The sequence below is a fragment of the Medicago truncatula genome, chromosome 2 (genome assembly GCF_003473485.1).
Source record: "Medicago truncatula cultivar Jemalong A17 chromosome 2, MtrunA17r5.0-ANR, whole genome shotgun sequence".
Taxonomy (NCBI): Eukaryota; Viridiplantae; Streptophyta; class Magnoliopsida; order Fabales; family Fabaceae; genus Medicago; species Medicago truncatula.
The window spans coordinates 44,900,111-44,918,290 of record NC_053043.1 but is presented as its reverse complement, the minus strand read 5'-3'; the positions used below and the strand labels follow the sequence as shown (position 1 = coordinate 44,918,290).

Below are 18,180 nucleotides of genomic sequence, written 5' to 3'. Positions count from 1 at the left end.
GAATGGAAACGGTATACCATATGGGTTTTCCTGTCATTGATGGGAAATATATTAAGTTAGCATTTAGAAAAAAATTCAAAAATTATATTCCTGAATTTTTACGAATTTATTTTTTATTTAAAAAAATAAAAATAAAATCTTTTTTTTTCTGAAATTAGGAAGTATTTTAAAAAAAAAACTGGATTTTATAAAAAATTTCAAAAACAAATCAGAATTTTTTCTAAATTTAAAATTTCCGAAAATATCTGAAGTTAAGATTTTAAAAATTTAAATAAAATCAATTTTTTTTTCAGATTAAATAGTTGGAATTTAAAAACATTTATATCCAAATTTTTAAAAATTAAAATATTTTTCAGAATTTTCCTTCTTTGTAGAAAAAATTAAAAAAACTTTTTTATTTCGAAAAAAATCTGAATGTTTTTTAATATCGAAAAAGATAAGACAATTTTCTATTTCGAAAAAAAATCTAAATGTTTTTTAATTTTTGGAAAAAAAATCTAATTTTTTTTCGATTTAAAAAAATAGTTTGAATTTTTTACAGATTTTTTAAAATTTTGGAAATTAATTTTCAGATTTTTTAAAATATGATTTTCGTTTTCTTAAATTTTATTTTTTATTTTAATTTTTTTAAATAAAAATGACGTGTAAACTATTTTTTACGCGTGGCAAGCAAAAAAAAGTAAAAAATAAAAAGAAAAAACCATGTAGGTGCCACATCATAGATTCTGCTGAGTCACAGGGCTTAGGGGGCAATCTTGAAGAATATTCATTTTACAAGGACGGAATCTAAAAAAAATTAATTTACAGGAGGCAAAACCAAAAGTGCCCTATATCCCTTTTTTTTTTTAAGGAAGAATGTCTCCATAACTTCTTTGCTAATAATCAAGTTTGCCATCAATGAGAACAATACTCATTTACATCGTAGTGGAGCGTTAAACATATAACATATAGTATAAAAGACTTAGGATTAATATATAATAAAGCTCTTAATAGGGAGAATGTCCCCAATGTGAATGTTAACATATAGATCCATCCTTGTTTGGCGGTCCATTTTTCTCTATTTTTATGGTGAAGGTAATGGTGGAGGATCCTTACCATTCTTGTTGAGCTAAAGTGTAATAAATTCATTATAGTCCTTCAGCACAAAGTGCGAACTTTGGGGTTCTTAACCAATATCTGAACTGAATGATATGAAGGGTATTCATACGCACAAATAACCTTCTTTTTCCTACAAGACGAATAGGCTATTGGCTGGGGTAGGGGTGGAAGTATGCATAGGAACATAAATAGATAGATAGTTTCAATAAAATTGCATTTTAAGTAATTTTAACATTGTGAAGGCCAGCAAGCTATATATCACGCACACACACTGCCAGATTAATCAAACAGGATCAATGCCACATCATTTACCTAATAAGCTGATGCCTTGTGCATACAGATCCGGAAAGTTAACTAATTCTAATTATGAGAAAAAACAAGGCATAAGAAAACTATTGCTACAAGACACAATTTAGCACTGCCACATGCAGCAGATGTAGCCAAGAATATCATAAGGTTAAGCTAACAGTAACTTTTTTGCAATTTGCAATGATGTACAACAATTTGCCACTTATCATCATGCCAGAAGAAAAACTTTCAATGCATATCAGCTTGATTGAGTATGACATTCTGGTTAACCCCGTCTTTTACGATCATCTTCCTCCTCATCATCAGAATCACCACTCTCCCGAAACCGTGGATTTTTTTCCTGGCAACCAGATCAAATTAAGACAAATAATACTTGGATCAGCAAGGAGGAAAAATGACATTTTTGTAACAAGAATATCGACTAATATTAGCAGTGATAGAAATTTTAGGCATGACAATACAAATAGAAGCATAAGCTTTTGGTTAACGAAACAAGTTCCACACCACATGCTATGTCATACTATTTGGTATGGCAACTGGAACTATTATATATAATTGAACAGTTAGACAAAAGCATCATCAAGATTTGTAGAGCTCACTGGTCTAGATTCATGGTCAGAGTTCTTATGGTCAGAGTTCCTTCGAGATTCATGATCTGATGTTCTTTTTGAGGGCTCATGTGTGTAGCGGTCATCGTCTCTGTATCTCTTCCTTTGATAATCTATAATGCCAAAGAGACAATTTTAATTAAATCATTTGTAATTTCAAAGGCAAATAATAACAGTAATCCAAAGTGCTTCTTAAAAGTTGATGGACAAAAGAAATTGCTTTGAGATGAAACTACCTCCTCTGCCATGCCTATAGGAACCACCGTGACCATGGCCACCACCATGTCTACCATCTGCAAGATTAAAATTGCTGAACCGTTAAATTTGCAGAGAATAAATGATAGAGAACTACCACAAATTATAAAATGTAACAGGATGTTAGATAGTTGAAAAAAGGCAAACAAAAAAAAAAACAATGAGAGGCTGGTGCGTAGTTCATAAGACCAACAGATGTGGATACTTCAGCCTAGCATACAGTATGGAGATTATAATAAAGTCTAAGAATATTTAAGTGATAGAAACTGTCTTTGAATTTTAACCATTAGGAAAATATATTTAAACCCTAAACGCTATGGCGGTATTTGCTATTGAAGGCATCACTTTGCATTATTATTCATACTGCACAATAAATAGGATGCAGGAGAGGACAGGCTAACTGAAAGAGTGCACATCGTTGGAGGCTGCCTCGTGTATTGCATATTTACACAGAGACAGTGCTATGCTCAACTAACAATGTAAACAGAAGTATGGGCTAATGAAGCAATGAGAGTAGTCCATAATTCGATGTCCTTTCAAGTCAGTGTTGTTACTTATCATTCAATAAAAATCAAGTAGGTTAATAAGTAGCCACATAATTTGCAAATCTGAAAACTAAAAAAGTAATAAAATAAAAATACATTGATCAAATTTTGTTATCAAAAACAAGTAAAATGTTGAGCCAGGGTTGCTACGAGCAGCTGAAGATCCATATAAAATAAAACAGTAACTTACACGAAGATGGAATAACTGGCGGAAAAGATCCCAAAGAACCAGTGCCGTAGTCTACAAGATGCCTTTGTACTTCTAACTCTTTCTGAACCAACTTTCCATATCCACCCCTACGTATGTAGAATTAAGGAAACAAAAGGAGACTAGTAGAAATACAGATACTAGTGCAAGCGAGTATTTTCTGAAGTAATTTTGATGTCAAATTTCTTGTTCAAGATCAAGTGAAGGTATGGGAATATACATTATTCAATTTCAACTAGACCAGGTAAAATCATAGTGGATCTAATAAATTTATTTGTTTGAACATGTAGGGATGTCCTTGATCAAATGTGAAGTTCATTCTAAAATAATAAGAATCACAAATGAAGGCAATAACAGATAAATTTATGAAAAACAGTAAAAAGGATATCTGGATCATAATCAGTGCGATATTCATCACGCACCTGCAAAAATTAACAGCACCGGAAAATATCAGCCAAGAACTAAAGCAACCTTAGAAAACAAAGCCATAAGAACTGGAAAACATATAACACAATACAACATTGGGATATGGAAGCTGATAAATCTTAAAAACTATGGGATACTACACGGTTATTGTAGAATATATAAAATTTGTATGTTGAAAAGAAAATGAAAAAACAACTCTTCAAGCAAGAGTCCAAGATAATTGATATTTTAAAAATTAGGATGAGTCATTGTGATAAGAAGAAAATAACATTGTTTATGTAAAGCACTGAAATGTGACAGAACATTACGTCAGAATATAATGAGTTGAAATAGAATGTATAACATTATGGTGTTATTTGATCCATGTAGCCAACCCTACTTAATAGGATAAGGTTTGGTTGTAGTTTGTTGTAACCATTGTGTTAATTCTGTTTTCTAATGGTGTAAATGCTGAAAAGTGAAAACAGTAATTTGTAAAATGCAACTAAAAATAACCAAATTGTCTAGGTAAACTATAGACTCGACAACTAGTTTAAAATATTCACTCTAAGCAAAAAATTTGTGAAGCATTAAGTTATTCTCTTTTCTGATGGTGTAAATGCTGAAAACAAAAATTTGTAAAAATACAACAAAAAATAATCAAATTGTCCAGGTAAACATGGGCTTCGACTACTAATTTAAAATATACACACTTAGATGCACTAAAGTTGTTCACCTGGCCGCCACTACGACCGCGACCCCACTGTCTTCCATCCTGGAATCCCCAGTCAAAATCAACACGAATAGGGCGATCATCCAGTATAGTCCCACTTATATATTTGCAAGCATCCTCAGTATCTTCACGAGAGTAATATCTAGTAACAATAACAATTAAATACATACCCAAAATCATCAATCGGTACTCAGTTAAATACATACCCAAAACCATCAATCAGTACTACGTTATTTATTCAATAGCCAATAAATTAACAATGCATTATCACCAACTACACTATTCAATTCAAATAGATACAATCTATAGTTCCTTTCTTCTCACACGTTTTTCTACTCCCTCCATTTCAAAATGAGTATCGTTTTAGCCAATTGCACACAGATTAAGGAAAGGAATAAAGTGGTCAAATGTCATAGCAATTTTACTAAAATAGCCTTACTATTTTCCATATGTATTTCACGTTTTCAATGGAAGATGTATCATTAAGCCAATTAAAATGGGTGTTTAGCACTTTTCCCATATGTATTTCACTTTTCCCAAAAGAAGTTGACACCAGCACATGTTACTAACTTCTTAAAGTACTTATTTTAATGAGGGGCAAAGATGGAAAAGAAAAATCAATTGTTCATTGAAAGTTGAAAACGACATTCATTTTGAAACAATTTTTTTTGGCTAAAACGACACTCATTTTGAAATGGAGGGAGTATAACTAAACACAATCACTCTATCACTCTCCGTTTCACTCACATTCTATGCAAGGTATGATACTATCATTTTTGTATAAATTAATGGTCTGTTTGGATTTGTTTATTTGAGCTTTATCAACTAGCATCATCACTTGTGAAAATGTTTGGGAGAACTTATTAAACCAGCTTATGACATGTTAATAATCTGTTTTCAACTTATTTCCATAAGCTCTCCAGGAAAACAGCCTGACTTATTTTAGCTTATTTAAGGAAATAGCTTAGAATAAGGCTCTGTTTGCCAATGCCAAATTTTGAGCTTACAGCTTATAAGGTCATATGGTTAAGAAAGAACCATTTGCTTACATTTTTTTCTCAAGAGCTTATAGCTTAAAGCTTATCATTTACTCTCACTTTTACCCGTCATTTACTTGAAACAAAATAAATATTAATTAAACATGTGCCATTTCATAATTAGGGTTTGTTTGGTAGTAATACATAATTTTGAGCTTAATAGCTTATGTCTTATAAGCTTAATTGGATGAAAAAGACCTGTTTGGTAACTGTCACTTTCTCACAAGCTTATAGCTTAATTTTACTAGCTTATAGCGTTTTATGATAAGCTAATCCAAGTCTTCTTCAAAAAAAAATGACAAGCTAATCCAAGTATATTATACCTTTCATTGTTTATCTCAATTTCATCCTTGTAATCTTAATTGAAAAAATTTAAATATTCATTAAATATATCACTTTTATGTCATTTCATATTTATAAATATATCACCTTTAAGTCAGTTCATATTTTTAAGTTAGTTCAAACATTAATTTTACCAAACAGTGCAAGTTCAATCAGCTAAATTATCTCTATAAGTTCGTCCGCTAAAAGCTAATTTATCAGCTATTTGCTATTTCTTCGCCAAACAGGGCCTAAGCGCTTATGCTATAAATTAAGTTGTTTATCCAAAAAGGGCCTAGGCTAATACCTAGAAATTAAAATAACTACATTAGTATTTGTAAAGTTTGAACAGAAATTGTAACTTACAAAACGAAGCAAAAGCCACATGGAGTTTTGGTGTTCTTATCCAAACCCATGATAATCTTCTTAATTTCACCAGCTCGTGTAAAAAGCTCGTAAATTTGCTCTTCCGTAGTGTAAAACGACATGTTCCCAACGTAAACGGTGGTTGAAGTTTTAAGCGCATGCTCAAATTCTTCTTGATTTCCAGGGAATCTTCTATCTCTGTATGCCGAGATCTTCGCCGGATCCTAAAACATTTGCAAAGAAGAAAAAATTGAAATCAAAATCAAATAATTGAATCAAATAGCGAAAACCTAATAGAGTTGAATAGTGTACCTTGAATAACAACGCCATTGTTACTGAGCGAGAATGTTATGAGTGGAAATTCATGTAAAATGAAGAGGAAATGTTGCGATTAGGGCAGTGAAGTTCGAGAAGATGAACTCTTTCTTCACGTGGATCGTTTTGACCCGAAATGTGAGTCTAGTTTTACGAAGAAAGTTCTCTATTATACCCCTCTACTATGCTTCCTACCCCCCACAAAATCATTTAAATATCTAAAATACCCTTTTTTTTTTTTTTTGTCAAGTAGAATTCACTTTTTTTCAAGGTGAATAAGTGCGGTGTCTGGGGTTCGAATCTCATTCCCTGCATATAATTATGCATGTCCCTGCCAACTGAGTTATACTCACGGGAACTCTAAAATACCCTTTATCTCGTCTATTATTTTAAATTTTAAGAATCTATAGAGTAGAGATTTAATTAATTGATTAAAAACAATTTAAAGAAAAAATGATAGTTTAAATACTGAACTGAAAACTTGTTCCCAGAACAAATGATTTAAAAAACAAAAAAGGAAACACACATCTCATTTGAAAAGAAATATGCTCCATCAAAATTTGAGTATTCTCAAAAGACATGTTTCAAAAAACTTAAATTTGAGTATTTTAAAATATAAGTTTTGGATTAAAAGTTTAGCCACAATTGAACAATGATCTTGGCTTAGTTTGAAAAATAAATATAAATATATGATGTGTGGAAAAGTTTGAACAACTAAGGATAAAAACAACTCTCATTTTATTTTGTAGAGGTCAAAGTTTTGATAATTGCTTTTCTTCCATCTGTATTTATTCATCCCCATCAAAGTAGTCGAGTGTGAGTTAACTTACGCAGTTGTATTTTTTCAACGTGAATTAACTAACGTAGGGCAGGAATGAGTAAAAACAGATGGGTGGGAGAAGAGCAAAAATTATGCTCTCCACCCTGCACATTTTACTCACGCCCTACAGCCGTTCCAAATTTACCCTTGCACTAGTTAAATAACGCAAAGGCTTAAATGCTCTTTTGGTCCTTTAACTATTTAATTGGTATCGCTTTGGTCCCTTAACTAAAAAAAAATTGTTTGAGGATTTTAAGTTTTTTTTTAGTCTCGTTTTGGTCCCTTCTGTTAGGTTTCCGTTAGTTTTAATAAAAAACGTTAAGTGTGGACACGTGTCACCTTGTCATTGGCTCTGAGAATTTTTTTTTACAAAAAAAAAATCTCAGAGCCAATGACAAGGTGACACGTGTCCAGGAGTTAACTTTTTTTTTAAAACCCTAACGGAAACCTAACAGAAGGGACCAAAACGAGACTAAAAAAAAACTTAAAATCCTCAAACAATCTTTTTTTTAGTTAAGGGACCAAAATGATACCAATTAAATAGTTAAGGGACCAAAAGAGCATTTAAGCCATAACGCAAATGTAAAACTATGCGCTAATTAAGTAACGCTGCTTGAGTTAACTCACGCTAGTTCATAATTCTAAAAGGACAGTCGCGTTTTTATTGCTGCATAGCCAAAATGCATTTCAATCCAAAATCAAAAGTTGGCCAAGTTGCATTCAATGAAAAAGAAGATGGATGAGGTGGAGTTTTGGACAAACAACACATGTAAAGATGGCTATATTAGCCTATGATTAGGTGGCGACCACTATTAGTAGCCGAGAGTTGCTTGCTGCATGGTATAATCACAGGTGTTTATACTAGATAAAATTCTCTAATATGAACTAGTGGATAGAACAAGGTTGCTTGCTGCATGGTATAGCATATATAGCAATTACACATAAAGCAGTACTAGCTGCCAAATGAATAAGAAAATTCACATTTTCCCTAACGTGAGTTAACTATCAAAGGGGTATTTTTGGAATGATTGCATGGCGCGAGCGAAAAGTGCTGTGTGAAGAGCAGAATTCAAAGAACAATTCTACCAAAGTTTAAGCCCCAAACTTTTTTAGGCCCATTTTTCACTTTTGAGTCCATCAACTGAAGCAGGGTTTTACAAAGTTTCGTAGAATCCTAAACCGTTGCCTGTGCAGAACCTACGCAAACCCTAAAAACTTTCCGATAACGAAAATGGCCTCCGTCGCCGGAACCGCCGCGAGATCGATTTTTCGATCTTCCTCCATCTCCCGCTCCGCCTTCCGTCTAGCTTCAGAAGCTAAATCAGCTCGCACTCCTTTCCGAATCGCCTCGAACAAACCTATATCCCAATCCGCATTCAGGTAATTCACTACTATTATTGCTCCTTTTGTAGCATTTTTACGAATTAATCGTTGTTTTTTACATGCTTATAGTGCTCAATTTAGTGTTAATTCAATTTTAATGTGGTTAATTTAATGAGCTGAAAATGAGTGATTTTGATTTTGATTTTATTTTTATTTTTTGTGGAATTGTTTGTGTGTGAAGGTGTCCTGTTGAATTGAGCTTCTGTATGGAATCTATGTTGCCGTTTCATTCGGCAACTGCTTCGGCGTTGATGACTTCGAAGTTAGTTGTTTCTCAACGCAGCTACGCATGGCTTCCTGAAGGTATTGTCTGACACTACCACTTTAATGCAATTATCATCGAGTAAACCGCTAAATTAGTCCATGACTTTGTAGGGTGCACTCAATTAGATCCCTGAGATTCTCCAGCTCTGTTAAACCGTCAATTTGGTCCCTGGTTAGATTCATATATTTTCACAACGTACTAACAAGTTCCATATATTTTAACAGCTTAATATCAATTGTGTCCCTATATTTAACTACTTACTATCAATTTGTTCCTTAGCGTGTTGTCGCAAGGACTAGTAATATGAGAAAAATTTGATAGAGTCATGGAGCTTTTTGAAATATTAAAACGTCAAGAGACCTATTTGAGTTAGGTTTTACTTGACGGATAGGTTTTACTTTTGAATTAGGTAGGTAAACATCTCTAGGATTCCTTGTGTTCTTTCTTCAATTTAATTTTCGGGTAAGGTGGTGTATTTTTTGAATTATCGAGTTAAACTTAATGGAGTCTTGCTATTGTTAATAGGAAACATGTTCAAAATATATACATGAAATATAATTATTCATATCTTTGGGAAAAAGGGGGTTCATATACCTGTATCTTTCTATAATTATTAATCTTGTAGCAAAGATTAATGGATTAAGTTATTCCCTGTGTCTTCTGCTTTCCCTGCTCTCAAGCAACTAAATCTTTAGTGAAGCCATTCATGCTCCTTTTGTATGTAGGCAAAGAGACTATTTGAAGATCAAGAAGCAAGGTTGGGATGACGTGGACCTCTTATGATGTTGGACTTTAAACAAAAACAAAATCTGATAAAGAAAAAATGCTAGATAATATATATCACTATTTATTGTATAAATTTAGAGCAAATTTATCTGCTCTTGGATTAGTGAGAATATCATCAAGCTGGATTCTCAGTTTACTTTGTGTTTTAGGAAATAAATATTTCTCTGTTTTTATCAATCTTATTGTTCAAAATTTTATACATCTTGGGTACAATTGTCCGGACTTTGGATATGATAGTAGGATTTTTTGTCATATTCAAAATCCTACTTTTATTTCTTATTCTTCTCCTTCTTTTTCTTAAAACTATAACTTCAACAAATACCCGGCATTCTTGTTAGAGTTTCTCTTGAATTCATTTTATTTCCTGTGTCTGTTATGTTGGATTATTTGAAAGAGTATATGCATCTATTTTGTGTGACTTAACTTCTTAAATCCTGTCTTTAAATCCATAACTGATTCAATTTGTAGGATAAATTAATAATAAAGGTACATACTGATCTCTTTTGTTTAATCAGATTGCAATGATGATGTGTGATAAGTGTTCTGAAGATCGAAGCAATCTTTTATGTACTATCTACTTCATGAGAGTGTCTTGTCTGAGCCATTGGTGGGTTAAATTGAGTCCTAAAGGCTGAAAGGAACTTTTGAAAAGCTAGACCACTTGTAACTCTGTTGTTTCTTTTCTAGATTTATAAAAGCCTACTTTCCACCATAATTATTAGTGTCTAAAGTCAATAAGCTGAAATTGTTTCGCAGAGTGTTGGATAAGTTGTCTTTTTTGTCCATGTTCTTTTGAAATTTCTTATTTAATCGGCTAGGGATGTTTTATGTCTGGTTTAGTGATAAAATTTCTCTTTTTGGGCATTAGTTTTCCAATTTTCTCATTTGCCTCGTCTTTTTAACTTTCAGAAGGAGAGGAGGGTTCATGATGTGATAACTACAGAATGCTATTCAGATTATGCTCTCAAAATTTACTTCGCGGCTATCAAAGTTGGATTGATAATAATACTTAATAAAATACGAGCTTTGAATTGAATAATTGGATATTTGAACTATTATATGTTTTGCCTTGCCTCCCTTCTTTTTAAAGTTATTACGGTTTTGTGTTTTCACTTAAAATTCCAAAAAGCTGTCCACCTTTGTTTGATACTAATAGTCTATTTTCAATCCGCCATCTTTATTTGAAAATGGTTTCCATGGCATCTCAATCTTCCCAACAAAATAAGTATTGAACTAGTTGAAGTTCCTCAAACATAATAATATAAAATGACTGCAAAAATGACTTAAATTAAGTATAAATATATTCTAGTGAATCGGCAACTAAGTCTCTAAATTTGTAATCACGGTTCAAGGTTTTTATTGAAAAAACACAATCTGTCTGTAAATTAGTTCTGCTTCTGCATCAACTAGTTTCATCCATCCGTTTATTTCAAATGTTATGTTTGATTACGCACGGAGTTAAACGATAGTGTTGTAATCTAGTGTAGTGCAATATTTAGCATGCACGTCATCAAGAGCAGCGTCTAAAGTTGATGGAGGGAAGAAACTTACACAACTAATTAACGGTCTATTTTTCTATTCTAAAATTTAGAGAACAAAATCAATGACCAAGTTGCCTATTTTCTCAAATCTATTATGGTTTCAATAATAAATTAAACCAATATATATATACACACACACACACACACTCACACATACTAGTCTACGAGTTTAAAATATAACTACGACAACGATTGACTAAAATTAGTCTAGATCTATTATGTTTTCAATTTTAAATTGAACCGCATCAAAATTCCAACTTAATGATTCAAACAAGGTAAACGACTTTTTCAAGCCAACCAGTTTAACATCAATGAATGATAAGGATTACAAACGAGTCCAAACTAACTTAGGAATGGATGGGCAAGGGTCAACAAAAGATAATATTATGTTGAAAAATGTTAACGAGTGTCCCGAACACTCTTTAGGGATCATGTTGTTAACAAGACCTTATGTTGTTCACTGAAATTTTTTTTTTTTTTTTTTTTTTACAGGAGTTATATATGAATATGATAGCAAGTTTTGAAAAATAAAAAGAGGAAAACCATAAGTTAAATAATAGAGTTTTATAATTTAAAGGGCATACAATTTCAATTTTCCTCAGCGACAGCTGGTTGAACCAAGTTTGGAGGTCAATTTAATGGCAATAAGAACTTTTATGAAAGAGTATGAAAGCTTCTACTTAGGTTTCTCTGCTTCATAATGGGCAGAAGGAGAATGGTTTTCAATGCGCCACCCAAACATGGGAGTGTGATCTGAAGGATTATTCATCATTGAAAGAAGTTGTGCCACCAACACCCAATTATGGATTGGTGATCATGAAAGATGCACCACCAACGTGCAATCAGGGAAAGGTAATAATTAAGAAGTCGACTGCAATATGGCTAGATATGATAGTTCCATTTATGTTGGCAAGTTGATGATATCAACACTAATGTCACTGAAAGTCCATGTTTGTGTGAGATATCCAGCACTAATCCATTAGATTCCATCAAAAACTAAGGTCATGAAATTGTAAGGTGATCGTATCCAATACTAATACATCAGATCCCATCAAAACACTGCAGTTAAGCGTGTTTGGACAAGAGTAGTAATAGTATGGATGACCTCCTTCTTCACACGAGACACATCACTTCTCCACACAAGACAGTCGTAACGACGTCAACGGGTGTATTAATTACATTTTCAATGATCAAGAGGTATGAAAAATCAAATATAGATGTATACATTTTCTTTCGATAAATTTTTCATGAATATAAACAATATTATGATTTTCATGCCCCTAATTAAAAATTATATTAAAAAATTAATATAAAGGTAATTAATTGGAGTCAAATCCAATTTCTAATATATATATATTAATGATGGAAACTTATTTTTTAGAGTAGGTTCCACTAAATATGTGTTGGATATTCTTTGCTCTTTTGTTTCAAAGACTTAGTCATGTGTAGATTATAAACTGTTTGTTGTTGTTGTTATATTATTATCATCTTCGTTTCTTTTATTGTGTTAACGTTTGTAAATTATGAACGATGTTTTTTTATAAATTTTTAATTTTAATTAAAAATATAAATATAAATATTAATGACTTTCAAATTATAACAAACTAACAAACATGATCGTTTTTATTCAATGATACCAACAATATTGCAAATAATATAAATTCTTGTGTCTTAATAACACCAATAATATAATATTCTTGTCAAAAAAACAATATAACATTATTATAAAAATATTTGTTTATGGGTATAAACATTATTACTATTTTTTAAGTTGTTTATTATTATTAATATTATGAGCATGAAGATGAGCATCACCATGTATTTTTCGCTTTTATTAGCGGAAGGAAACTTAAAAATTATTAAAAATAATTGTGTGAAGTGTAAAATTGAAAGTAAGAGTGTTATGTCAAAACACAAGTTTTTTCTTTCTGGCATAAGTATCTCGACAAAGTATACGTATTATGTGAACTTAGCTATTACGTAATATATGTAGGCGCTGAAGTTTGAATCCAGGATATTCCACTATTTTTTTTTTTAAAGAATAAAGTTTTTGTTATAATGTTAATATTATTCCTATAGTCATGAAGTGTTCACATATGAGATTTAACTAATTTTTGTATGGCTTAATTAAAGGTTTGGTCCCCTAACTTATTTTTGCATTTCAATTTGGTCCCCTAACTTTAAATTGTCTCAAATTGGTCCCCTAAGTATACCTCTGTTTACTCAATTGGTCCCTTCTGTTAATTTTTGCCAAAAAACGTTAACTTTGTCCTTGCTGGCATTCCACGTAGGCCTATCATTTAGTTACATGGAAAACCCTGTCAGCAGTATAAAAGGTTAAGGAATTGAGAAAATTAGGGTTTTGTTTCTCCTTCCTCACCCAATCTTCTTCTCCATCGTGACCATCCTTCCTCCATCTCCCACCATTCTTTTTTCTTCTTCATTGCTCAGTAAACAATCAAAAATGTCAAACCACACTACAAATACTCAATGGGTTCATGATTCTTCATATGCATCTGGCTCGGTTGGGTTCAGTTTGAGAAGAAGGGCAGTACGAAATTGCAGGTGTGGAGAAAATGTTGTTGTTCGAACTGTAACGGATGCATTGAATCCAAATTGTGGGAAGAAATTTTGGGGCTGTAGAAACTATAGAAATTCGATTGATAAAGGATGCAGTTACTTTAAGTTAGTTGATGAAGATGATGTTATGGATGAAAGGGATTTGAAGATTGAAAAACAAAGGTTGAAGATTGAAAAACAAAAGAAGAAGAAAAACAAGTTGAAGAGTGACTTATCAAGAACAAGGGAGTGGTTGATAATGGCGTTGATTTTTGGATTTGTATGCTTTGGAATTGTGTTGGTCTTAGGAACATTGTTAGCTTGCAAAAGCACATCCATTTTGAATAGATTTTATTTGCAGCAACATGGTCCACATTTTTTCTTTTTCTAGGTGATCTCTTTTTCTTCAGAGTTGGTTGCTGAGATGCTTGAGTCTTTGATGGTTGAGGTGTTACCTGAGTAGAAGGTGCTGCCTGAGAAGATGGTGCTGGCTGAGAAGATGTATGGGCATGAGCAGATGGTGCTGCCTGAGAAGATGCTGCTGGCTGAGAAGATGCATGGGCATGAGCAGATGGTGCTGCCTGAGAAGTTGCTTGTGCATGAGCAGATGGTGCAGGTTGATTTGTTGCTGGTGTAGGTAGTGGGCATGTTGACTTGTTGTGTCCAGTTTGCTTGCAACTGCTACACTTAATTCCATATGTAGCTCTCTTCATTTCTGAGTTGTCTCTCATCAGCTCACTTGCATCCAATCTCCTCTTCTTTTTAGGTCTACCAGGTTGCCTTTTCACAGGTGGTGGTTGAAGATCAGTGCATTCTGTCCTCTTCCATAAGTCTTGGCCATTGACAGGAAGAATCATGCTGGTTAAATGAATGGTAAAAATGAAAGAAAAAATTCATTTCAAAAAGTGTTTTTCTTTTATATATTACTAGCAAAAAGTCGGCACTCACATGTTCATCTTTCCTCCCTTTGCATTGTCTTAGTATTTGTATTAAACTAAGGTGTGACATATATTTGTTAATTATAAACGTTGCTTTTCCATTAAATTTTAATTTTGATCAAAAGCATAGCGATTAGATGTTTGTGATTTTCAAATTATAACAAATCCAATAAACCATGTTTATCTTTTTCAATATACCAAATATAATATAAATTCTTTATATACGGAATAGTGAAAAAGGCAGCTCTAAATCTCATATTTCATTTTTAAAATCTCATATTTCATTTATATACGGTATATATTATAAATTATTATTATTACTAGCGTTCGGGTGGGTACGTGTCAGTCAGTCAGCTCTTTTAATTGTGTTAATGCGTATAAATTACGAAAAATGGTTTTTATGAAATTTCAATTGTGTTTCTTTAGGGATAAAAATTAATATTGATTAAAGTTATTGGTATATATATTTTGCACTTTTATATTGTAACAAATATACTTATATTTTTCAATGACACTAATAATAAAACATTTTTATAGACAAATTTATTTAAAGAAATGTATTATTGGAAGTGAAAAATTAAGTCCAAAACAATATATATATATATATATATATATATATATATATATATATATATATATAGGGCATTTCAAGTGAGAGGGCTTTTAAGATGAGAGGTGAGAGGGTTAAATGCTAACCATTAGATTAAATTAGATTAGATTAATATCAACGGTTGAGATTAGACTGTTCTTAAAACAAACATAATGTGCTATCCTAAATTCTTAACCTTCATCTTCTCTCTTGTACGCTGCTTTTCTTCTCTTCTGAAATTCAGATTTCACACTTATCCAACTGTTAATTCTTAATTTTCTTTCACTGCCATCCTTCCTTTTTCTTCCACAATTGTTCCATAATTATAAATGGCCATCTTTATAATTCAGGTTACTATTATCATAGTTGCTTAATTTTCTCGTACAATTATAAATGGCCATCTTAATTTTTTCGTACGCTGCTTCTCTTCTCTTATGAAATTTCAGGTTACTATTATCATTGTCAAAAATTATAAATGGCCATCTTTTTCTTTCATAATTGTTCAATCCTTAGAAAAACACCTTTGATTTTCTAGGTTTCCATTTCGTTACCTCTTGTAGATCTAATTAATTTGGGTAAAAAAAAATGTAGATCCAACCAACTAAAATTACCAGGTCCACAAAAACTATGAAGTTTAATTATATAAAAACTATGGAATTCAAACTGACTAACTTTCTAAATCAAAGATTGCATGAGTTTACGTCAACTTTGATTTATGAGTTATCTTGCAGCCTTGTATTTTTATGATTCACGCTTAATGGAATTTGAAGAAGGTGGAATTATAACAGGCGAGAGAGGAGATGTAGGAGGTGAAAAGTTTGGCTGCAACTTTAAAAATTAAATACCACCATAAAGATTGATCCAAGGGATATGATTTAACCCTCCCACCCTCTCATTTTAAAAATCTCATATATATATATATATATATATATATATATATATATATATATATATATATATATATATATATATATATATATATGAGATTTTTTGAGCTTTTTGATTGTAAAAAAGCTTAAAAAGATCATCTGAAGTCAGATAATTATTATTATAGCCAGTTTCGATATTAATTAAACATGAACATATAATATTTATAATATAGTAACAAGTAGCGAGTAGTAGCATGAATGAGAACTTCATCTCAAAAATAAAAAACATGAATGAAAAACTCATGAGCTATTTGTTCTTATATAGTTCAATATGAACAAACAAGCATGAATAAAAGTCATGAAAAAAGTAAAATACATAAACAAACTAATTAAAAAACTTTCCACCATGAAAATTGAACGATTAAATGAAATAGTCGGAACAACTTATACATCATGTAATTTTCGGGTATAAATACATTTTCAATGATCAAAAGGTATTATCCTTAAAAAAAAAATGATCAAAAGGTATTAAAAAACAAACATGCATGTATGCGTTTTCTTTCAATAAAATTTGCACCAACGTAATCAAATCTTTAGTAAATTAGAAAAAGAAAGAAGATAAGAATGGAATTTGAACATGATAAAAATAAAATGAATTGTTGATAATTGTACGAGTTTTTTGGTGACTAGCATGCTATTAAAATATTAGGTTCATTAAAAAATGTCACATCAATTTAAAATATTTAATAAACATGTATTTTATTAACTCAATATAACATCTACCCTTCCATCAGCTTATAACTTTTCCACTATAACCTTTAGGCACATATATATAGGTCATATTATTTATATATTATTCAACATTCACTATTTTATCTATTGTAGAACTTTGATTTATATTTGACACATTAATATCTTTCGTTTAAATGTCAAATTGAGGCACAACGTGGTAAAAAAGTTGGTTGGAGATGTAGTTTAATGGAGGGAGGTTTTATGTTCCTTTATTCCATGAGAATAGGGAAAAGTAAATAGAAAGAAGAAAAGAAGATCAAATATAAAATTTGAGTTGAGAGAAACGACACTAGTAAAAAAATAAGAACTGTGTGTTCTTTCACGAGGTTGTAAAGAATGGACTCAGGTAGGGTTCGAACCCTGCATTTTTAATATATTATTCATTGTCCTTACTAACTGAGCTAAACTAATTTTATGGGTTTGTTGAAGGAGTTAGAGATTTTTGAATAATTAATTTAAGAAATATTAGACTCAATTGAAAAAAGCGCACAACATTTAAAAAAAAAATGTCTAATAGGTACATATTTTGTCAACTCAACATAACACATCAACATTTTTCTATGGTTAAATCTCACCAAAGACCGAAAGTGAAGGAATTCAAAATAATATAGATTGATTATGAAAGTGAATGACATGCAAAAATCTTTTTATATAAAAATTAAGCAAATGACATCCGAAAACGAACAAAACAATTCATCATAAAACTCATAATTCTTAGAGCGTCTAAAATGGGTTGAATCATCACATTATGCTAAGAGCAACCACACAATTGATGTTGACACCACATCTTCTTTCAAAATCTTAAGGCATTAGACATATTAGTCATTTCACTTATATGTTTCTCAACATATACTCTTTCATCCAATATGAAATTTTAAGTCACAGTTGACACACTAACATGTCTTCTTTGTTGTTGTGTGCAAGTGTGAGTTATATGTCCCACATCTGATAAAACAATAAAGGTTGAACACCTTATAAGTAAGAGGACCCATAAACCTAATGCCTTAAGGTTTTGGGTAAGAGTATGTGGCGTCTCTATTGCTTGTGTGGTTGTTCAAGCCTCGATGTCGACGGTCCCTCCAAGGCTCCCCCAATGACCCAACAGTGGTATCAGAGCCCATTCGACATGGACTCACACTTTAGGAGGAGTGTTGTTGTGTGCGAGTGTATCAGAGCCCCGTTTGACGAAGGGTACGACCTAGGCAGCCAGTCCGTTTGCGGAGAAACCAGCAACGACGATACAAGCAAGTAAGATCTTCCGCTTGAAGGGGGAGCATGATGAAAAAGATGGACTCACACTTGAGGGGGAGTGTTGTTGTGTGCAAGTGTGAGTTATATGTCCCACATCGGATAAAACAGTAAATGTTGAACACCTTATAAGTAAGAGGACCTATAAACCTAATGCCTATCTGGTGACTGATGTCAGATCATCAACCGT

General features: G+C 31.9%; 2 protein-coding genes across 8 annotated transcripts; one reads left to right on the top strand and one right to left on the bottom strand.

Annotated features, from left to right (window-relative positions):
- Nucleotides 1–1,298: 1,298 nt before the first annotated feature.
- LOC25487697 (nuclear cap-binding protein subunit 2) lies at nt 1,299–6,359 on the bottom strand. Its single transcript, XM_013609694.3, has 8 exons — nt 6,198–6,359; nt 5,886–6,109; nt 4,165–4,303; nt 3,412–3,445; nt 3,006–3,116; nt 2,252–2,308; nt 2,007–2,128; nt 1,299–1,747 (listed from the first exon to the last, which is right to left on the bottom strand). The coding sequence occupies exons 1-8, from the start codon at nt 6,213–6,215 to the stop codon at nt 1,673–1,675; spliced, it is 780 nt and encodes a 259-aa protein (XP_013465148.1). The 5' UTR covers nt 6,216–6,359; the 3' UTR covers nt 1,299–1,672.
- Nucleotides 6,360–8,046: 1,687 nt separating this feature from the next.
- On the top strand, nt 8,047–10,530 carry LOC25487696 (protein NUCLEAR FUSION DEFECTIVE 6, mitochondrial). Of its 7 annotated transcripts, none has more exons than XR_003009095.2 (4): nt 8,140–8,400; nt 8,585–8,706; nt 8,779–8,863; nt 9,394–9,655. XR_003009095.2 is itself a non-coding variant. In XM_024775891.2 (4 exons), the coding sequence occupies exons 1-3, from the start codon at nt 8,252–8,254 to the stop codon at nt 8,799–8,801; spliced, it is 294 nt and encodes a 97-aa protein (XP_024631659.1). In that variant the 5' UTR covers nt 8,140–8,251; the 3' UTR covers nt 8,802–8,839; nt 10,364–10,530. The 7 variants fall into 7 exon arrangements, 6 of the variants coding, with proteins under 6 accessions (XP_013465145.1, XP_013465146.1, XP_024631659.1 ...); XM_024775891.2 differs by lacking the exon at nt 9,394–9,655 and adding an exon at nt 10,364–10,530 and having other exon boundaries at nt 8,779–8,839; XM_024775890.2 differs by lacking the exon at nt 9,394–9,655 and adding an exon at nt 9,970–10,293 and having other exon boundaries at nt 8,779–8,839.
- Nucleotides 10,531–18,180: the final 7,650 nt, after the last annotated feature.